At 38.8% G+C, this 24,243-nt stretch overlaps 1 protein-coding gene across 3 annotated transcripts in view; it reads right to left on the bottom strand.

The window, feature by feature from the left end:
- Uvrag (UV radiation resistance associated) overlaps positions 1-24,243 on the bottom strand; it is a 300,747-nt gene that overhangs the window by 206,188 nt on the left and 70,316 nt on the right. For all 3 annotated transcript variants that reach the window (XM_090348443.1, XM_090348440.1, XM_090348441.1), the window contains one exon: positions 10,161-10,243. In XM_090348443.1, the coding sequence (XP_090204569.1) occupies positions 10,161-10,243 (83 nt within the window). The remainder of the gene's footprint in view (positions 1-10,160; positions 10,244-24,243) is intronic.

The following is a 24,243-nucleotide window of genomic DNA, read 5'->3' as shown; positions in this document are numbered from 1 at the left end:
AACCCTTTTACTAATTACAATAAAAAAAATAAAGAAAAAAAAAAGAAAATAGCACCAAAAGGACTAGAAGAGATTTAACATCATCACAATACCTGAACAGGATGAATTAATAGTTAAGTACCAATATATGTTTAAGGAAATGACAATATTCAGAACTATTTAATCTGTTACAGATGAAAATGATGCCAATTGTTAACAAATATAATGCTATTAATTAATGATGCTCAGGTACTATACTAAGTATTTTTCGTTAATCTGTTTAATCATCCCAATAGCCCAATGAGGTAGTTGCAATTATTAACATCTTTTTACAGATTAATATCATAGAATAAGATGGAAATTTTTAGAATTTAATTTCAAGGTCTTCAGAGAAAAACTACTAACCTCACCCCCAAGAAAACTACAAGACATACTATATATTATTGTCACTTACAGTAATAATCAAGAATAATCTATAGCTAATCAGTAATAAAATACCAGGAAATGTATATGACTTATTAGTTTAAGTTAAAATTTAAAGAAAAGCCACAATATTGCTAGCAGAAAGGTATTTCAAAATATTTATCATCCATGCCTAATAAAAGCTTACAATGAATAGAAAAAATTACTATATACACTACTTAAAATATGAACTATGCAACTAGTGAGCAGAGAAGGAGGGGCAACTGGAGGAACGGAAAGGAAAGGAAAGGATGACAATGTCCAAAAAAAATTATACCCATGGCCTGATTTATTAAATGAATTATAACACCTCTGTGAAACTCTTTAGTAGCAGTAAAATTATATTTAAAAATCAAAAACCAAAATTAACAAAATATTAATGAATTTTCTCCACTTCTGAGATTTTACTGACCTGAAGTAAAAACATCATAATAATAAGTATATATATATATGTATATGTATGTCCTCATTCATACTGCTGTATACAATTATAGATATATTAAACATAAAAAACAAATTTGTATTTCAAAAACAGCTCCGAAGCAAGTCTTTTCACATCTATTCCTTGGTTTCCTCATCTGTTAAGTGCAGATAGCATGAGTGAGAACACTTGTCAATGCTTCTCATAACTAGCTTGAATGTAGAACACAAACTGGAGATGGGCTTGGGCAAAGATGATGGCTCCCACACAGGACATAGCTAGCTGTGCTCTCTAATCTGCCTCTCAACTCCTCTGACACAGAAGAGTGAGGCAAGTCTATTTAAGAATTCAGTCAAGGGCCGGGAGTTTGGCCTAGTGGCACAGTGCTTGCCTAGCATGCATGAAGACTGGGGTTTGATTCCTTGGTACCACATACGTAGAAAAAGCCAGAAGTGGTGCTGAGGCTCAAGTGGCAGAGCTGTAGCCTTGAGAAAGTCCAAGGACAGGGCTCAGGCTCTGAGCTCAAGCCCCGGACTGGCAAAAAAAAAAAAAAAAGAATTCAGTCAACAGAAAGATAAAACCAGCTGATAGCTACTAGGAATCATCACAAAGCCATACTCCAGAATGAGACTGTGTTAGATAGAACAAGCTACTCCTTGCTGTCAGTAAGTTTATCTTAATAGTAACCCTCCTAATCGCTTTCCTTACTTAGTTAAAATAGGCAAATAAATACCAGGTAAGAACCTGGTCTCTGTGATGAATACAACGTGCGTATTTAGCTCTATAAATGTTGTGACAACTGCTTATCATGGGCTCTTGGCTGTCTATAGTTTCAATTGCTACCTGAGAAAGTGTAGAAAAGAGATAACGAAATAAAACTGTTCCCTCAAAGTAGATTATTATACTGAAACTTAAAGATTGCAAATATAGTTAAAACTCTTGCATATTCACCCTCTCTTTTTCCTAACACTGCCACAAAGAAAACTTTACTTGTTGAACATGTTCCTTTTCAAACAGAAAATTAAAAGTGAAAGTATTTTCTATGAAACTAAAGAAAGAAATTTGCTTGCAGACTGCCAAATCAAGTTCTCTCAGAAAAAGAAGAAAAAAAGAAAAACTATCTATAAAGCATCAAATTAAAAGTTACAACCCCCTGAAAATCTCACTGGATGACATAGAAAGTGACAGAGCCGGCTGAAAGCTCACAGATCTGACAGCTCTGTCAACATTTTTTATAGAAAAGTCTAGAAATTTTTTGCAATTCTCAGTTTGCCAGATGCAAACAGAAATACATGTAACCAAAAATAATAATGCTCTCTGCAACTTTTAGAATAGATGAATTTGATAATGCAAACATTTACTATCTACTTAATCATTATGACACACCTATGCTCCATAAACACTAGCTATTCATCGCACAGGTTGAGAGAAGGCAGGAACTTGAAACGGGATGACAGTTCCCATGGGGATATTTTGAACAATGTCCTTTGAATAATACAATTCTGAAATGAAGCTCAAAGATTTCTAACACCAACAAATGACCAGACTGATGCAACTGTTTAAAAGATGGGCCACTGAGAAGCAAGCAATACAGCAGATGAGCAGAACTAATGTGGTACTCAGCATTGACTATAAAACTATAAAATCAACGGATTAAGAAAATGGGGTATGGAGCTATGCTGTCTGGGCTCTCACTCTATGTCAATTTTGGAGCCTCAATATTCTCATTTGTAACTGGAAAGAATATTTCTTTCACACATTGATGCTGTGGGGCATAAGAGTAAAGCACTGCATAGCATTTATAGTAATTCCTGGCACAAGGTAACTGCTATATGAACCATAACTACTAACTGTACACAAGAAAAACTGGAAGTAGAAACTACTTAGGAGGTCAAAAAACAGTATAGGCCAGGAGCATGGCCCAGTGTGCTTGCCTAGCATGCACGAAGCCCCAGGTTCAATGCCTTGATATCACATACACAGAAAAAAGTCAGAAGTGGGGCTGTGGCTCAAGTGGTAGAGTGTTAGCCTTGAGAAAAACCCAAGGACAGTGCCCAGGCCCTGAGTTCAAGCCCCACGACTGGCAAAAAAAAAGGTGGTAAAAACAGAGAAGAGCAGCCATAACTATCTAAATGCATCTCTGAAGGAAGACACCTAAGAAAGAAACACACACACACACACACACACACACACACACACACACACACACACACACAGAGAGAGAGAAATAACTACAATTGCTAGAGCTTGGTGCTAATGAAAGAGGAGGAGGAGGAGGAGGAGGAGGAGGAGGAGGAGGAGGAGGAGGAGGAGGAGGAGGAGGAGGAGGAAGAGGGAAGAGGGAAGAAGAGGGAGAAGGAAGGAAGAGGACAAGGGGAAGAAGGGGGATGAGAAGGGATAAGTAGATTAAGCCAATGAGTATGGCTCTGGCCATAGTGGGAACAGAGCTGAGACTCCTCCAGGATGAGGAAATACAATTTTCCCAGGGGCCACTAGAAAATACACACCAGAAATCAAAAAGAGGCAGGAGCCAGAAATACTGGTAATGCAGAAGAATCCTTAAAAATAGAGCAGGCTTCCAAAAATTACTGACCTATGACTGAGATGAATAAAGGTAATTTTGATAGCAGAGGCAATAAACATTAGAACAGCAAGAAGACAATTGGAAATCAAGCTGAAAAGCCGAGTCGCTAATAAGGAATTTTTTTTTTTTTTTTGTCGGTAGTGAGGCTTGAACTCTGGGCCTGGACACTGTCCCTACCACTTGAGTCACAGTGCCACTTCCAGTTTTCTAGTGGTCAATTGGAGATTAAGAATCTCATGGACTTTAGTGCCCAGGCTGGCTTTAAACATCAACCCTCAGGGCCGGGAGTTTGGCCTAGTGGTTCAAGTGCTTGCCTAGCATACATGAAGACCCGGGTTCGATTCCTTGGTACCACATATATAGAAAAAAGCCAGAAGTAGTGCTGAGGCTCAAGTGGTAGAGCTCTAGCCTTGAGAAAGTCCAAGGACAGTGCTCAGGCCCTGAGCTCAAGCCCAGGACTGGCAAAAAAAAAAAAAGTCTTATAATCTTTGGGCCGGGAGTTTGGCCTAGTGGTTAAAGTGCTTGCCTAGCATGCATGAAGACCCGGGTTCGATTCCTTGGTTCCACATATATAGAAAAAAGCCGGAAGTGGTGCTGAGGCTCAAGTGGTAGAGCTCTAGCCTTGAGAAAGTCCAAGGACAGTGCTCAAACCCTGAGTTCAAGCCCAGGACTGGCACAAAAAAAAAAAAAAAAAAAAAACCTCAACCCTCAGATCTCAGCCTCCTGGGTAACTAGGATTATAGGAGTGAGCAACCGTGCCCAGCAGAAACTATCTTTTGTAGAAGAGAAAATTAACTCCAAATGAAGGGAAATGAAACCAAAGAAGAAATCTCTTCTTGAATAATATGCCTGTAACTGTCCTAAGACACTGCTAATAATCCACCTTATTTATTTCTCACAATACTCTCAGTAAAATGAGAAAAGTGTTATCCCCATGTTATTTTGTAAGACTAGGCTGGGTTAAGGAATTAGCCCAAAGTCTAGATTCCCATTTTGCTTGCACATGATATTTTAGGACTAGAAACTAGAAAACGAACTGAAGCCTACAGACAAAGCAAGACATTTCAAAAGGAGAAAAGAAAAGCAGTAAGTACTGAGGAAGAAAACCAGAGTGATTATCACCTGTCTTACTACTCATACCTTTTAGAAGCTAGGAAAGGGGGAAAAGAGAGTATTTTCACACAATACCTAACACAAGTTGTCAATGGAAGAGAACAGGCAGGGTCAGAGATGACTCTGTTGCCTCCAGTGTCGGCTCCAGGACTATCTCACATTGGCACAATAGTTAGACTTCTACATTGCAAGCCTTACCTTGCCATTCCTCTCCTCATAATCATTTAATTACTCCCTATCTCTCACAAACGTTTCAAAACAAAGGGGGTGAGGGGAACCATAATTAAAAGCAATTATCTAATCAGTCTATATTCTTCAAACTGGAGGGAACAATATTTTTAAACGCAGCTTCTAAAAATAAGTGCTTATTTTATATTTATAGCTCTTTGGAAGACTCCTTTATGCTCCATTCAAGTTCTCTTCTTTTCTCATCTCAAAATTGTAAACTAAATGACTCTTCCAATGCCAGTTAAGGAGCAACATTGACACCTTGTGGTGAACATCCTAAAGCATCAAATATAACAATAATTAAAGGATTAAATAATTAAATGTCTGCTTACCTAAAAATAAACTTTTAATTTGCAAATTTTTAATTTTACTATTACATACTTAATGTAAATTTGCAAAGAGGTGCTAATAGTTTGGCAACCGTGAAACTATCCTAAATTCTCAGCTCTGAATCACAAGACAACAACTGAATCTCAAATCACTGTTTTGCTGCAAAACAGTAAAACAAGTCCATCTGAAGGAGCTTAATGTCCAGGTTTTAGATGCTCCAAAGTCCTTGCTTCCATCAAGATTTCCTCTTTTTTTTTCTTCTGTGATTCTCACAAACAAAACTGTAGAGGAAATATGCATCCTGGGGACCTAATGCTCCGGTAAAAATTAACTAGAATATAATCTCAAAGCAAATAATCCAGAGGCCTCGATTCTCATCTTGACTCCAACCAGCTCTGACAATTTTAGAGCTAAGTAATACTAAAGAATTCAGGCTATGTTTTCAAATATAATTACAGACCAATTAGCTATAATTTTATAAGCCAAGAAAGATCAGGAAAAGAAAATGTATACATTTGTAACTGTCCTCATCCAGAGACAATATGCCTGAGGGAGAGGAAACGTGAACCACAGAGCACAGTGATTGATAGGCACACAGGTTTCCCAGCAGGCACTTCAAATTTGTTATGGCAAAAGCTACAGGAAAAGCAAAGCTGTCAGTAAAGCAGATTTTTTTGGGGGTGGGAGGGACTAGTTCCTTATGTCTGAAAGATGAAGAAAGCGGGTTCCTCTAATATTGACAAGTGCAATTTAAAGTATCAAGGATTAACTCTATGGGTTCAGGTTATTTGGTTGATAAACAGGCACTTGTGATGGTTAAGAAAAAGTGTGCCTGTGTTTATATCTATAAATGAGTTGTGCAACAAGCCACCATTTAAAGGCAGTCTGAATTATTTCTATTCTGGGGAAATCTGGAAGGTGATCTAGAAATCATACTCTAAGAATCAAATTCCTGCAAGATCAATGCTCAGTAATTCCTCGACTACCACATGAAAGGACTGGAAGTTCATCCACAATGCCTGATGCTTTCACATTTTTGGAAGTCACTGTGCTAAGAAAATTCCCTCAGTTCCTATGTTATAAGTACTATAACCACCAGGCAAGAAAAATAACACTATGAAAAGGACTCCTAAGCATTCTTGCCAGAAACTTTTCAATCCAGTCTCCAATCTGGTTCTAATTTGCCTTGTGCCTTCAAAAAATAAGTCATTTACCACCTGGCAACCTCAGCTCAAGACAAAGGCAAAGCTTAAGCCCTGATAGTAAACAGAAGTTTCTAAGAGAATAATTGTGAAAATGCTTGTGAATTTCCCAAAATTTTAACATCACTGTTTCCATTTCCTTGAAGAAATCAGAGCCATTACGTGAATTTTAAGAGGGAAAACTACCGGCATCCAGCTGATCAGTGTGCCTCGCACTCACAAAACCCACAACTTCTGCTCGGCTCCTTTTCTCCTGAATATGTCAGCGTTCTCCCTTCACATCCTTCACAAACCAGCTTCTTAGCTTCTCCAATCTCCACTATCCTCAGTCCTCTCTTAGACCTTGAGTTTTTTTTCTTTCTTCTAATTCTACTATTTCTCCAAAAGGATCATGCAATCTTCCACTTAGAAAACATCTTTAAAATAATCACATCTTATCCTCATTTTACTGAGAGGGAAAAAAAGAGGTCAAGATAAATTAATAGCTTATTCACATTTCAAAGTATTTCTATACATTGCTCTTTGCAATACTTAAAACTCAGTATAACCCAAACTAAATAAGCTCAAAAACAAGCGTTCATATTCACAACTTGTGCCTTGTATGGCCACCCTGTAATAAGGAAACCCTAATTGCTTTGTTACATAGTCTAAACAATCAAGGTAAAGACATGCCTAAAATATGAATCAAAAGTTATCAATTACAAGCCATTACTTCAGTCAAAAGTCAAAGAACCAATTAATAACATGGGCTAATGAGCTAAAAAGGGTCTTCTCAAAAGAAGTGTGGTGGTTCCTCAAAAACTTAAACATGGAACTATCCTATGACCCAACAATATCACTTCTAGGCATTTACCCAAAAGATCACAAATCAGGATACAGTAAAGCCATCATCACAATCATGTTTGTTCCATCATTATTCACCATAGCGAAGGTATAGAATCAGCCCAGATGAACAAAAGGGTGTAAAACATGTGGTATACATACACAATGGAAGTTTACTCATCCATTAGAAAGAATGATATTGTACCATTTGTAAAGAAAGGAAAAGACCTGGAAAAAATTACATTAAGTGACGTAAGTCAGGCCTAGAGAGACTAAGGATGCATGTTCTCCTTTTATGTGGAAGCTAGATTTCATATACACACTAATAAGTAAATATGTTGGGTACTATGCACATACTAACAAATGTATTAACTGAAATACAGTAGATCCAAGGAAGAACTCAAATCTTTTAACTCTTCAGAAAAGCAAGAATCTGGTACTCAAAAGGGGTACATCAAGGAGAAAGAGGTAGACAAATGAAGAGGAAAAAGAGAAGGAGAATGTTGCAAAAAAATCAAAACAATATATATTCTACAAAACTAAGAAGAGTGAGGGAAGGTAGAATGGGGAAGATGGGTGAGAATGTTAAAGGGGTGAAACTGATCAACTAGTTTGTTAAATGGCAACCCCTTTATACACCTACTTAAAGATAGTAATAAAAATGTGGAGTATTAATAGCATTTAGTCTTTGTCCTCAAGATTAAAAGTTACTGTTTATTAAAATTCTTAAGTGTCTGGCACAAAATAAACATTTAATATAATTCTTTACAAAATCACTCTTGCTGTATGTTGGTGGCTCACATCTGTAATCCTAGCTATAAAAGAGACTAAGATTTTCTAAGGACTGAAGTTCAAACACAGCCCAGGAAGAAAAGTATTTCTGATACTCTTATCTCCAATGAAATATTCAAAAACTGGAAGTGGTGTTAGGGCTCAAGTGGTAGAGCATTACCCTTGAGCACAAAGAGGCTCAGGGACAGCCCTGAGCTCAAGTCTTACAACACTCCCCAACCAAAAAAATATTGTTTCTTGAGAGTAATGTAGACAGATGGAAAGGGTTCATTGATCGAGACATATTGTAGGACTGAGACTGTAACTTAGAGGTAGAGTGCTTACCTAGCATGCATGAAGCCCTGGGTTCCATTCCTCAGTACCACATAAACAGAAAATGCCAGAAATAGCACTGTGGTTCAAGTAGTAGAGGCCTAGCCTTAAGCAAAAGAAGCTCAGGGCCAGGTGCTGGTGATCACACCTGTAATCCTAGCTACTTAAGAGGCTGAAATGTGAGAATCACGGTTCAAAGCCAATCAGGGCACCAAAGTCCATGAGATACTTATCTCCAACCAACTACTAGAAAACTAGAAGTGGCATTGTGTTCAAGTGGTAGAGTGCCAGCCTTGAACTGAAGAGCTCAGGGAAAGCACCCAGGCCCAAAGTTTAAGCCAGAAGAAGAAGAAAGAAGGAAGAGGAGGAGGAGGAAGAGGAAGAGAGAGGGAGAGGGAGAGGTAGAAGGAGGAAGAGGGAGAGGGAGGAGGAGGAGGAGGAGGAGGAGGAGGAGGAGCCGCCACCGACTCAGGGATACTGCCCTAAGACTGGCCAAAAAAAAAAAATTATTGTACTCCTAAAGTGACATGCTAAATTGAATCCTCTTTGTACAATGACTTAGAAGGTAATTTTTAAAAATTAGAAGTAGTGAATAGGATCCAAGTGACACAAATTAGATCATAAGGAAGAGTTCAATACAAATTTCACAACTTTCTAATGTTTGTTAAATAATCATTCTTCAAACATCCTTCTGCAATCATCTTTAAAGCTATATAGAAAATATCTAATAGCCTGAAATTTGTGGTATGCGTATAAACATTAAAAAAAATACGTGCAAAAGCAAATTTCAATGACAATCTGTGAAGCAGGATAAGCAAAGGTTGAGTTACTGATAATTTTGAGATGCATTTACTTCAGTAGCTTACCCCTGGAAAAATAGCTTAGATGATCTATCATATGTAAAATTAAAGCGACAATTTATAAGCTTTCAAATTTAAGCCTAAAAATTATAAAACACATACAGTGGAAGAATTTAAAACCTATGAGAATCAGATTCTTACAAAGCTTATTTGGCTTGCCCAGCATGAATCTTTGAGATGAGCTATGGGTTGGAACCCTAGGTATGTCTAGGCCCTTGATGGGCTTTTGTAGTGGCACTTTTTTTTTTGATGAGTATAAATACTGCTTCTCTTTGCAGTCCAGAAGATCAGCCTGTAGATATGTCTCTGTTTTAAGATCATGGACTTGGGGCCGGGAGTTTGGCCTAGTGGTTAAAGTGCTTGCCTAGCATGCACGAAGACCCGGGTTCGATTCCTTGGTACCACATACATACAAAAAAAAAAGCCGGAAGAGATGCTGAGGCTCAAGTGGTAGAGCTCTAGCCTTGAGAAAGTCCAAGGACAGTGCTCAGGCCCTGAGCTCAAGCCCAGGACTGGCAAAAAAAAAAAAAAAAGATCATGGATTTTTAGCCAGGCACTGTTGGCCTGGAATCTTAGCTATTCAGGAGGCTGAGATCTGAGGATGAAAGTTTTAAGTCAGCCAAAGCAGAAAAGTCCATAAATTTCTTATCACCAATTAATCAGCAAAAAACTGAAATTAGAGGAGTGGCTCAAGTGGTAAAGTGTCCTTGTTAAGCAAAAAAGCCCAAGCAAGAACGAGAAATACTGGAGTTCAAGCCCTAGTACTGGAAGGGGGAAAAAATGGAAGGATGAGAAGAAGAAGGAAGAGGAGGAGGAAAGAAAAAAAGACCTGACTTATAGCTCCTCTGTCCCATTGTTCAAGGAAAAGAAATGGCTTTTCAAATGCTTTGTGAAAGAGATAAACTTAAATCATTACAGCTAGACAACTTATGAAGCTTTCACTAGAAAATGTTAAGCCTGGGTAACAACTTCTAATACATTCTTCCACAATGAAATGTCACAAACTTATAGGGTGAATTCTTTAGAATTCAGGGAGACTGTATGCAGCTGCTTACCTTAGTAAAGAAAAGACATCGTAAGAATTGCGTACACAGTTCTGATCCACCTGAAGAATATTCTTCTGAGCATTTGAATGACCCTGGAAGATATTGATCAAGAAAGCAATCATTGAAAACAAAATATTTGCGCATACCATGTTTTGCACTTAAAAACATTACTTAAGCTGGGCTCATACCTGTAATCCTACTCAGGAGACTGAGATCTGAGGATCACAGTTCCAAGTTAGAAAAGGCAAGAAAGTCTATGAAACTCTTATCCCCAGTGAACTACCAAAAAGCCAGAAGTGAAGCTGTGGCTCAAGTGCTAGCATTGAGCACAAAAGCACAGGGACAGTACTCAGGCACTGAGTTCAAGCCCCAGAACTTGGAGTGTGCATATATTTTTTTTTTCTTTTCACTTAAAATGTAGGCATGGTGGCTCAAGCCTGTAATCCTAGGTATTTGGGAGGTGGCAATCAAAGGATCAAGGTTCCATACTAGACCAAGCATAAAGGTTTTATTTTGGTTTTTTTTTTCTGCTTTGTTTTTAATTGAAATTAATAGAGGGATTACAGTTATGTTTGCCAGATAGAAGGAGCATTACTTCACACACATTGATACCCCTTCTCGTGTTTTTGCCCCCATTTCCCTCCCCCTCTAAGCATAAGTTTTTGAGACTCCATCTGAACCTATAGCTGAGCACAATGGTGCACTCTGTCACCCTCAGCAATATGAAGAAGTATGAGGAAGCACAGCAGAAGGATGGGAGCCCAGGCATAAAGGGTTAGAGGCACAGCTTAAATGACAGAGGGCCTCCTAGCAAACATCAAGCCCTGAGTTTAATCTCCAGTCACACACAAACACACACACACACACACACACACACACGCACGCACAGGCACACACACAGATAATTCATAACTTCCTGAATGAATTTAAAATTTTAAAGATTACTAAAAGAATAATTTTCATTGACACAGAAATCTAACCTTTTGAACCAATAAATATAAAATAATTTTCCTCACATTTTCCCACAGAAACAATGCTTCACATTATAAACTATAGTGAACTCTCCAAGAAAACTTAACAAGTCTCTTTTTTAACACATTATATGATCAAAGAGTATTAATGTTTCAACTACATCTCCCATCATTTGTAACATTTTCCTGGAGAAAAGGAAATCCAAGTGCCACACAGAAACATAAAACAACTGAACTCAGAGAAACAAAAAGGCAAAGGGAAGAAGACACAAGTCCCTTCTAACAATATATAGTAAAAATATCTCAAAAGAAATTAAAGACCTATAAAGCTTAAAAACTCACCAGGGTTGGTAGTACATGTATATGCCTCCTAGCACTAAGGAAACTGAAGTCAGCGGGTCATGAGATCAAGACCAGCCTACACTATACAAAGAGCTTGATACACGTAGTAAAAGAAACAAATAACAACAACCCCCCCCCCAAAAAAAACAAGTAGAAAAAAATACAGGTATAAACTATATAGCCTCAAATTCCAAGTGGATTCTTAGCTATAACATCCAAGGCATGTGAATTACATTAAGTTGAACATCACTAAAATTAAGTTTGGGGGCATAATAGGTCACTTTATAGTGGACAATTAACTTTCAAATAGAAAATATTTCTTAAATCATATATCTGACCAGTCCAAATATTAAAAACACAGAAAGTACTCATAACAACAAAAAAAGAAAAAATAGCTTCTGAGGGCATGGCTCACCTAGTAAGGTACCTGCTCTGCAAGCATAAGGCCCTGAGTTCAACCATGCCCCCACTCAAAAAAAAAGCCCACTGTGTGTATGTGAGCACATGCGCACGCACGCATGCATGCGCATGCACACACACACACACACACACACACACACACACACACACACACACACACACAAATGCATATGCCAGTCCTGGGGCTTAAACGCAGGGCCTCACATTCTCCCTTAATCTTTTCTTGCTCAAAGCTGGTACTCTCCACTTGAACCACACCTCTCCACTTCTGGCACTTTGTTGAGTGGAGATAAGGATCTCTCAGATTTGTCTGCCTAGACTGGCTTCCAGTCATAATCCCTAGATCTCAACTGCCTACCTTGCTATACAGATGTATGCCACCAGGGCCCAGCCAAGACAACCCAATTGTAAAGGGCAAAGAAGTAAAAGAGATATTTCTCCAAAAACAATATACCAGTGGCCAGAAAGCACACAAAAAAGATACTCACCACCACTAGTCACTAAAGAAATGTAAATCAAACTACAATGAAACATTGTTTTATGTCACCGTATTTACTATGGCTATAATAAAAGCAATAATCATACTAAACAGAAACACATGTTGGCAAAGAAGAGGAAAAATTAGAACTCTCATATATTAATGTTAAAATGTGAAATGGTAAGTCACTTTTTACCAATTCCTTAAAAAGTCAAAACATAAAATTGTAATGTCACACAGCAATTTTATACCCCCAAAAAACTGAAAACAGACATTCAAGCAAATACTTGTCTGCAAATGTTACAACAGTAGCAGAGTTCACAGTAGTCAAACGGAAGAACAACTCAAATGTTCATCAAATAGGTAAACCACAATATATGCACATACTGGAACAGTACTCAGTCCTAAAAAGGAACAAAATAATGATAAAAGCCACATATGCTAAATGCAAGAAGACAAAAAAAGACCATGTATTGTATGATTCCAATTATGTGAAATACCTATTGATAGAGACAGAAAGTAGGTTGATAGGCCAAGTTCATAACTACTAGGTAGCTGAGATTAGATGATGGCAGTTTCAAAGTAAGTTGGCAAGACTCTTATCTCTAATCAATGACTTAGAAAAAGCCAGAAGTGGAGCTGTGTCTAGTGGTAGAATGCTAGCTTGAACAAAAGAAGCTCAGGGAAAGGGCCCAGGCCGAGTTCAAACTCCAGGAATTGGAAAGGAGAAAAATGATGTTTTACAAAGTGTTGTTGGAAGGCAAGATGGAGTGATTCTGAATGGGTACAAAATCTTGCTTAGGGTAATAATTATGCTTTGAAACATGATAGAGGGGTTCCTGTACAATCTTGTAAATGGACCCAATGGCACAGAATAATACTTGTGTTACACTTATGTAACTTGAATATACTAATGTTACATTTATATAACATGAATTTCACCCCAATTAGGAGAGATGACTATAAAACACATTATAAATTCTGAGGGCTATTCTACTTAATGGCTACAAAATCTAAATGACAAGATAGTAGAAGCAGCAGGGCACTGGCTCATGCCTGTAATCCTAGTTACTCAGGAGGCAGGGATCTGAGGATCCCTATTCAAAGCTAGCCCGGCACAAAATCCATGAGACTCTTATCTCCAATTAATCACTAGAAAATGGAGGGTGGGGCTGTAGCTCAAGGGTACCTGAGCTGAAGAGCTCAGGGACAACCAAGCCCAGGGGTAGGGCGGTAGCCTTGAGCTAAAGAGCTCAGGAACAGTGTATAGGCCTAGAGTTCACAGTGTATAGGCCAAGAGTTCAAGCCCCATGACCCACAAAAAAGAAGGAGAAGGAGAAGGAGAAGGAAGAAGAAGAAGGACTGGGGGAAAAATGTTACCAAATCTTTTTCTCTATTAAAATACTACCTAACTCTATTAGTACAACAGAAAGCAACCCAAGAGAGAACAGGGAAGGAACATTCGATAGAAAGTCTAAAATCAGGGGCCGGGAGTTTGGCCTAGTGGTAGAGTGCTTGCCTAGCATGCATGAAGACCCGTGTTCGATTCCTCGGTACCACATACATAGAAAAAAGCTGGAAGTGGTGCTGAGGCTCAAGTGGTAGAGCTCTAGCCTTGAGAAAATCCAAGGACAGGGCTCAGGCCCTGAGCTCAAGCCCAGGACTGGCAAAAAAAAGAAAAGAAAAAGAAAAGAAAGTCTAAAATCAGACTTGAGTACATACCACCAGTCACCTTCCTAAAGAGCAGCCAGCCTAGAACCCTGTGCCCTCCATTTCTTAAATTATAAACTGAGACTACTACCAAAACAAACACTGCAATGAACAGTGGTGTTTCTGAGCATCCCCAGCATCACAGGCAGTACTGTGGTCCTCATGCAGTCTGTTATTCTGTTCCAGGACTGAACACTCACGCAGCCTGTGAAGAGGGTCCTATTATTAGCCCCACTTTCAAGGTGAGGAAACTGAGCCAGGGCGGATTAGTGGGAGAGCCATGCAGTCTGGCTCCTTGCCCATGTTTTCAATGGCTGCGATTTACTTGATGATCCTGTAGTCCTTTCCACAATTGTCAAATTCTGAGGCCATGTACACTTAAGGCAACTTAAGGACAGTATTAAACCCTCCCTCGCTTAGCAATTAACATTCTTGAAATATGCTAAGTGCCTTGTTCTGAACCACATCTAAGGACCAGATATGCCATCCTGACAGAGCTCTGACAAAGGATTATAATGGAAAGAAACAACTCATTTGTATCTGGTTATCTGTGTGAGATACAGCAAGGGCAAAAGAGCCCAGAAAAGGCTCACTTGTCACTCAAACTCCTCTGAAACCCAGGCCTGACAATTCTTTTTCAAGGAAGAGAAGAGTCGCCTGTCTGGTGAGAGCCTGTTAAACAGTTTAGGGAAACAGATAATTTCCATCTCCAACAAGCACAGTAATTCCAGACAAATCAGGTGTATTTCCAGATCAGTGGCTGGGAAACTATTTCCATAAAGGGACAGATAGTATTTTTGGCTTTGTGGGTCATTTGTCACCTCTGTGACATAGTCTTTGCTTTTTCTTTCAATTTCTTTTGAAACATAAAAGCATATAAAAGCATATGCCAACCTTTGGTTTGTTTATCCCTGTACTAGACTTACTAGGTAAGTCAAAAACATGGTCCTGTCAGTCCATTTTGAGGGTGTTTAGCTAATCCAACAGTCATAACTGTTCATTAAAACTACCAAAGTTATATGGAAATAACTTACTTGGTAAAAGAATTAATTGTGAAACCCACAGTGTTACTCACACATATATATTCATTTTGGTGTTCACTGCACACTTAACACAAAGAAGATGTTAGGTAATGGCTCCTCACCACCCCATCAAGCATGTAAGATAGTGAACATTCCAGTAAAGCAAGTAATGTACGGGTGTCATAAGAAACATTTTTAGAAAAAAAAGCTATCACAAAGACTCCACATAGTAGGCGCAGGGATGTGAAAGGCTGTAGACGTGGCAGAACTGGGATGGATTAAGTAGCACTGAGAGGCTAGATGCCTGGACAGGAAAGCCTCATACAGACTGAATACCTTTACCCAAAGTATGACACGAAGAAACACAGCTGCATTCAGAGAAAATTAAATAGTGATTCAATTTGTTTGGCCTCAGTGATATGGAAACGATGTGGAGCCTGGGACTGGAAAGGAAAGGGAGAGAGAGCTGAAGAAGTAGGCTGGGAGGTCCCATGTACAGTCAGCCTGAATACCATGCTGAAGGGTGAAGACAACTTACGGCAACAAAGACTCATAAAGGGTTTCTGACTCTGTATGGTAATGATCAGGGCTGTTCAAAGAAGGTTACTTTGGTAATGACAGATATGATGAATTGGAGGAGGCACAATGCCCAAATACCAGTTAGTTGGCTATTACAAAAATTCCCCACATACTAGACAGACTGAGAGCTCAAACTTCAAGGATAGCAATGGTAATGAAGGGGATGAGTGAGATGTGGACAATAGAAGCAAAAGTACTACACAGTGGACTCAATGTGGGCTAATAGAAGAGAACTGAACACATCCAGCAGAAACTGACAATTTATACAATATTTTGACAATACTAAGATTTGGACTCAGTGTCTTATACTTGCTAGGCTCGCTACTACTTAAGCCTCCCTCCCTTTACATTATCAATATCTTTGAACAGGATCCCACTATTTGCTCAGGCTAAACTGAACTACGATCCTCTTATTTATGCTTCCCACATAGCTGGGGTGATAGGCATTTAGCTTTTTTATTGGTTGAGATGGGAGTCTCACAAACTTTTTTGCCCAGATTGAACTACAATCTTCCTGATCTCTGCCTCCCAAATAGCTAGCATTACAGGTAGGAAATATACTTGACACAGTTTTAAAGCAAAGGAATAAAAACAAAATGAAAGTATGCTTTAACAAGATTAATCAAGCAGTGGTGAGCACACAGAATAGATGTAAACAGACCAGAGTCCATGGGTCTGCCAGAAAACTACTGAAGTGATCGGCCCTTTGGGGATACTGACCTGAGCTTGGATTATGACAATGGAGATGGAGACCAGTTATCTCAAAGAAGGACTCAATGAGTCCAGTTCTAACTGAACAGAATGGATTAAAGAAAAAAAATTCATAACCGACTCAATCAATGGAATAAAGATATGGGAAACCAGACAAGAAAACAATCTTAGTTTAATAATTTAGAAATTACAGGTACCTAGGCAGAAATGGTCAGAAATCAAAGACAGAAAGAACTAGAATTTTTGTTTTTGTTTTTTTGCCAGTCCTGGGCTTGAGCTCAGGGCCTGAGCACTGTCCTTGGACTTTCTCAAGGCTAGAGCTTTACCACTTAAGCCTCAGCACCACTTCCGGCTTTTTTCTATGTATGTGGTACAGAGGAATAGAACCCGGGTCTTTATGCATGCTAGGCAAGCACTTTAACCACTAGGCCAAACTCCCAGCCCCAAGAACTAGAATTTTTAAGTAGTAGGCTATAGTAATTGACAAGCCTATGGAACATCCCAATAGAACTTCCATTGATCTACTGCTATAGAAGCTTCATCCACTCATTCAACAATTATATACTAAATTATTGCTATATGGCAGGCATAGTGATAAGCAATAGGGATAAATTCTAGTAAAGACAGACACTCTCCCCACCTTTACACAGATTAGGAAAGAGAAGAGAGCAAATGTAAAATCAGAATGAAGATTCTGATGGGATAATAGGATGAAAGATGAGGGAAATGTAATGCCAGGTATTATGGAACATGAAAGAGGAATAGCAAACATAGGACACAGGAGATACATTATAGGATTTTTAAAAAGCCTTTCTATGGAAATGTATCTAAGCTAATACTGACAAGGATATATTTTAGCATAAGAAAATGTTAAGGATGTGATGTTTAAACATAAAGAGTCAAATTACAGAAAGACTACACATGATTAATTACTAAAGGTAAATTTCTACTGGTTTTAAGAAAACAAAGAACATTATCAACATTTTAGAAATGTCAAAAAACAGTAATAAAGTGGGTTTATGGCAGCTGCTATCAGAAGCAATTTCAATTTTCAAAACAACAACAACAAAAAATGGTCCAGGGTGACTTGTCTGAACGGACTTCAAAAGGGGAATGGAAACTGGAAACCTTGACTAAATGAAGGTACACAACGGAGAGAACATTCTGAGAGGAGAGAACTAGGCTCAGCCTGCACCCCTTGAATGTACCCATCCCCATGCACTCATACCAAATCCAGCTGTACAGAACTTTGTCCTGGAAATGTAAACTACAGAGAAACCTAAAACATCTAGTACAATGCAGGAAGGAGAAAAGGCCCAAGGGAAGCTGGGAGAACAAATTCAAGGGCTCCACTGAAAGCAGTCCAACATTTTCCATAGTGCTCTGTACTTCAAACTGTAAGTGAGCTTTACACATATGCAAAGTGAGCTGGGCATAAAACCCTTTTCCACCTCACCAGAGACAATAAGAACTCAGGGTGGGTAGGGAAAACAAAACAATGGCTCATTCTTCTTCTTGGGCACATTTTCAGACACAGTGAATGCACTTTTTAAAAACAAAATATTTATTTGTATGAATACTCCTAAAATAGCTACCTGATGATCAACAGCCAGTCTGTGAGCCTATGTGTACATATTCCTAGACATTAATACGCTTTTAAGTGTTAGCCAAGTTTAAACTGAGAAAACCATGCAAGCATCTCTGCTAAGCATCAGCAAGCTCTGGACACGCTGGGCCTGAGTTCTGATGAAGCCCAGATGCTGAGCTGTTAAGGAGGGAAGGTGAGACCTCTTCCTACATGCTGAGCTCAATGCAAGCATTCCCTTCACTTGGCCAAGACTGCAGACTTGCTTTTCCTCTTTCCAAACAGTGAAAAGCAGTGAGCAAATAGCAAGACTGCTATGAAGCAAAAATGTAAGGATTTGAAAGCTAAAATTAGTTCCTTTTGTTGAAACTTGAGTCAACAGGAAAGAAAGGGTTCTTGTTCGCAGGTCAGCAGGCAATCACAATTATAATCACACACTCCCAAGAACATGTGATTCAAAAACTTCAATTTCCACACCATAACAGGAATATAGAAAGTGAAATGTCTTTTACAACAGATAAGGACAATATGATCCTAGCAGACTTCATTCACTCTTGGAAAAGAATTCACTAAGCCAATGTGGGTAGGAGGATACAAATTGCTGAACGTGTGAGAAGCCAACAGAAGTGAAGAGAAAGGAGTAGGGAGTAGTGATAGCAAGCTAACTGGCAAGAGTAGAAAGAGAGCTGATGGCAGTGGTCTGTAGCTTGTAAAAGAATACTGCTAGATAAGGGGCTGAGAAGTGAGGAGTGCAGTTTGAAGCCAGCCTAACCAGGAAGTCCCATGAGACTCTTAAGTCTAATTAACTACCAAAAGCAATGAGTGGAGCTGTCGTTCAAGTGGCAGAGAGCAGAAGAGTTCAAGGACAGCACCCAGGCTCTGAGTTCAAGCCCCAACACTGGTTCACATAAAAAAAGAATAGCCTAAACTGAAACTGATTTATCAGGAGAAAATGAAAGTCAAGAATGTCCTCATTATAAATCTAATCTAAAGGAGAATAGTAAAAACAAGTTTTCCAACTTTGAAACATAACAAAATGTTGAACTCCAAATCCCCTGGTAAGAACAAACCTAAAGCTGTTTCTGTTTACTTCTCAAGAATCTAAAACATCCATATGAAAAAAAGCATGCTTGGCTTTCAATCTTCCAGTATTATGACTCTCAAAAGCTCAGAACTTGTGCTAAAAAGACAAGAACCTCCAAACTCATAACAGGAAATGTGGCATTTTCCCAGATTATTTTCTGGCTTCAATGAAGAGAGAGAATGGGGACCACACTGCAGCAACAGGATTTATAAATACGAATTACAGGATAAGATGATTTTCCAAACATCTGTCAAAAGTTAATTTGATCCAAGAGAAAAGGAGGGGGGACGGCTAGAGGAAAGCCAAATATAATGAGTAATATGTGGAACTTTAGTGAATTTGGGTGAGTTTATGGTCTCATGGGCATGCAAGCCCCCTCTCCAATAATAAATACCCAAGGCTGTAGACTGAAGCATGTTATATACTGTTCCTAGTGCTCTTATACTACATAGCTAGGGGGAATCTCTGCATCAATACAAAGACAGAGACTCAGTACTCTGGGCACTACAAGAAGTGAGAAGGAGGAGCTGGGGAGGTAGCTTAGTGGTACAATGCATGAATCCCAAAGTCAGAAGTGTTGTGTCTCAAATAGTAGGGTGCCAGCCTTGAGCAAATTCACTCAAGGACAATGCCCAGGCCCTGATTTCAAATACCAGAACCAGCAAAAGAAAAGAAAAGAAAAAAAAAAGGATACTCAATGGGGGTTTTTTAAAAAGCAAGCTTGATTGAGCACAGTGGCTCACACCTGTAATCTCACCTACTGAATTGCAGTCTGAGATTCAAAGCCATTCCAGGAAGGAAAGTTCATGAGACACTTATCTCCAAAACAAAGCCAGAAATATAGCTGTAGGTCAAGTGGTAGAACAGTAGCCTCAAACAAAACAGCTCAGAAGCAGCATCCAAGCCCTGAGTTGAAACCCCAGGACTGGTGTACACATGCACATATGCATACATACATGCATGCATGCATACATTCACACACACACACAGAGCTTTGAAATGTGTTAGACCTGGGTGTTTTGCTGCTTACTCACTATGTTATCTTGAATCATAATTAAATGTTTTCTTCCAGGATATTTCACTCAGGAAACAAAACTATCTCTTGGACTTGTCACACAGATTAAACAGAAACCATTGAAGAATGTGACAATTTAGGTACTGCACAAATGAACTAGCAGTGGTAGTTTTTAAAAGCTTGGTGCACATCTGGTACAATATTATTCTGGATTTAAAAATGGGTTCTGATACCTCAAAGCTTTATAATAAAGGAGGCAGTGACAGAACACTGGTTGGCTCATAGCTCATCTTAGCTACTCAGGAGACTCTATAGCTGCTTTCTGCTCAAAATCGTTATCTATTACTTGAGCTCCAAGTGGTCAAACCAACTCAGATGCAAGAAGGCCAGCAACATTGTAGTTTAAAATCTGGAGGATGGAAGTTCAAAGCCAGTCCAAGAAGAAAAGCCCAAAAGATTCTACCACTAATTATCCAGCAAAATGCAGGACTGAGGAGTGGTTCAAGTGGTAGAGCACCAGCCATGAGCAAAAAAGCTAAGTAACAACATAAGGTGCCAAGTTCAAACCCTAATATTACCCCTCCAAAAAAACTAACTAAAAAAAAAAAAGCAGGCAAAGTTTATAGTCCTTGAGAGTTTGTCCAGTCTGTTTCTCCTCTTCTGTAATGAGGTGGGAGATGAAGTATGTAAAAGAACAAGTAGTTTTTATCGTTTTCCAACTTTTCCTTGATGATGTACTAACAGGCCTATGTAGCTCTGTTGTTAAAAATAAAAGCTATACTCAGGACACTTGGTCCTTATTCTGAATGTTCTGCTTGTGTGCTGGACGGACTGTGCTCTGGAAACAAGTTAGCTCCATTAATCTGACAACCAATATGTAGGCATTTGTTTAATTCCTTGGTTCTATAAAGTTAGCTAAGTACGAACTTCTTAACTTTCTTGGTTTCAGTACATACATCCTGAAAACAAAAACATTTCTATTTGTCTACTTGAGTTACTGTAAGTACAATAACATATAGCATTTAATCACAATGAAAGATACTAAATGATGGAAGAATCTCCAGAAGAAATTAAATGATAAAAAAAAAAATTAGCAGGGCCAGGAATTTGGCCTACTGGTAAAAGAGTGCTTGCCTAGCATGCATAAAGACCTGGGTTCGATTCCTCAGTACCACATAGAAGTGGTGCTATGGCTCAAGTGGTAGAGCTCTAGCCTTGAGAAAGCCCAAGGACAGTGCTCAGGCCCTGAGCTCAATACCCACAACTGGCAAAGAAAAAAAAAAAGTCATTAAAAAAAATCTAGCAGTTGGGCGCTGGGGTGGCTCACACTGTAATCCTAGCTACTCAGGAGGCTGAGATCTGAGGACTGCAGTGAGACTCATATCTCCAATTAACCACCAGAAAACTGGAGGTGGTGCTATTGCTCAAGTGATAGAGCACAAGCCCTGAGCTGAAGAGCTCAAGAACAGCGCCCAGACCTAGAGTTCAAGCCACACGCACTGACAGAAAAAAAAAAATCTGGCCCTTCCCTTTGCAGATAACATAGTACAAGGAAAAAGAAGCCAGAGAACATGTGTTCTGATGCCCACTTCTGCCACTAAATCAAATCAGTATCTCAGACATTCCTGTATTCCACAATTATTGACTACATACCTAGATGATACCTACTTTGAGGCTGGTGTTTGAAAAATAAAGTTTGTATTCCCTAAGAAGGGAGAGAGTGATACATTCCAAAAACTATAGTAAACACACACAGATACTTTGGTGACATCTTTAACAGTATGTGCAAAGGCTTCAAAGCAAAGTGTGAGGAGCAATGCACTGCACAGAAGGGACTGAAAAGTAAGTCACTTCAGCTCTCAAAGAGCAGGAAAGGATACCAGTCACTCTTCCTTCCGGCAAGTTGCCATAAAGAGGGAGTAAAATCATTTATAGGTGATTCTTTAAAGATTGAAGATGAAAATATTATGTTAACATTAATTACTGTTAACATCTATGTGCTATGCATATTTACCTATATTAATCACCCAGGTGTATTTTCAGCAATGTCTAAGTTATCATCTGCAGCATGAAACAAATTTGCCATGACAAGATCAAGAGTTCAAGAGGTCCTCTGAACCTCAATTTCTTCATCTATGGGGGTATGGGCTAGATACCATAATAGTTTCTACAGGATATGTTGTTGTTATTCTGATTTTCTTTTGTTGGAGACTAGGCTGGCCTCAAACTTGTAATCCTTCTTTCCTGTGTGAGACTCCCACAGCACTTGCATGATAGGAGTACGCTACTAGTCTGCTTCCTGAAGTATTAATTAGCTACCTAGGACTTCCTTACTTTGGGGAATAGGTGCCTAAAATTACAAGAGACCATGTGGTTTGCTCAAAGAACACAGTAACAGCATCTGGGATAAGGATTCGGGAGGGGGTTTTGGCCAGCCAAGGTGCCTCACGTAATCTTGGCCACCTAGGAGACTGAGATGAGGAAGATAAAAGTCTCTTAAGTCTTTTTTCACTGAGGCAAAGTTAGCAAGCTCTCATCTCAAGAGAAAGGCTAGATATGGTGGGACATTCTTGTCATCCCAGCCATGGCAGAAAGCATAACTAGGGGATTATATTCCAGGTGGATTCAAGTAAAGAGCAAGGCTTTTTTTTTTTTAATGACCATAACAAAAAGGTTGGAAATGGGTCTCAAGTAGTTGAATATCTGCCTAGCAAAGTATTAAAAAAGGAAAGAAAGATAAACATGGATTCAATTTTTCTACTTTTAAAAGCACTTTGACTTGAAAAATACAAAAATCAGGAACTTATCTGTTCCTCATTTGTACAGGGTTTTAAAACAGATCCTGAGCCTGCTGTCCCTAAATCTTCAATCTCAACATTAAAATGTACTTAAGATGATCAAGTCATATGGTTACTTTTGCGAAGTTCATCACTAAATTGCTATTTCAATCTCCTGAGAATTTCTTTCACTGGAAAAGATTGGATTCATTTGACTTGAATTCCATTCCCTAGTTTTTCCCCACTAAAATGAGAAAGCAGTGCCATCTAGTGGACTTTAGAGATATTGCTGCTATAGTTTTAAATATGCAAAAAGACTCCTAAATCGAATGCCTTCTAAAAACGATTTTTATAATATTCATCAAATCAGTTTATAAGTGCAATGCATCTTTACTGATGTCATTGCTTTCACCGTTCTCCCTCATCCCTCCCAGTCTGGCCCCTCCCTTCAATTTTCCTAGTTTCATAGAATATGTAGTAAATATACATTGAATACATTAACTGTATTTGCTTAATCCATTCATCCCATGAGGGGCATCTGGGCTAATCTGGGCACCTGTGTCTGTGGTGAATAATACTAGAATAAATATGATTGTGCAATAGCTTGACTGTATCCTGGTTTGTAAACTTTGGGGAGTCGAATTGCTGAACCATAGGGAAGTTTTATGTTTAATTTTTGAGCAACCTCCACACTACTTTCCAGGGTGGTTGAACAACTTACATTCCTACAAGCAGTATATTATAGTTCCCTTTTGGCCACATCCTTACCAGCATCTGTTATCATTTGTTTTCCTAATGTTGGCCATTGTAACTGGGGTGAGATGGAATCTTAATGTTGTTGTTTTGATTTACATTTCCTTTGTGGCCAGAGATGCTAGGAATTTTTTTAATAGTTTTTATTGTAATTAATAAAAGGGTTACATGATATTTGCCAGATAGAAGGTGCATTAATTCACATACATTGATACCCTTTCACATGTCTTGGTCCCCATTGCCCTCCCCCCATCCCCCATCTTGCTTTTCCCGCCTTCCCTATCCAATTCCAAATAACCAAATAAAATATATCCAATATATCAGATAACAATATGAGATAACCAAGGGACAGCAAAAGAGATGAGAGATAACATAGTACATTAAGGACAACAATCACTCATTATATGGCTTTTGTTTCAATATCCTAGAGGTCCTTTCACTTAGATGCTAGGAATTTCTTAACATGTCTACTGGCCATTTGTACCTCTTCTAAGAAGTTTCTGTTTAGCTTGTTTACCCATTTATTAATTTGATTGTTAATTCTTCAAGAGCTTAGTTTCTTGAGCTCTTTGTGTATTGTGGATGTTAGGTCATTAACTGACATAATAATTGGTTAAAATTCCCCCAGGGGCCGGGAGTTTGGCC

Source organism: Megascapheus bottae, chromosome 16, assembly GCF_031878675.1.
Source record: "Megascapheus bottae isolate mThoBot1 chromosome 16, mThoBot2.hap1, whole genome shotgun sequence".
In the NCBI taxonomy this organism is placed as follows: Eukaryota; Metazoa; Chordata; class Mammalia; order Rodentia; family Geomyidae; genus Megascapheus; species Megascapheus bottae.
Note: the sequence above shows the minus strand (reverse complement) of the source record. Positions and strands in the feature narration are given on the sequence as shown.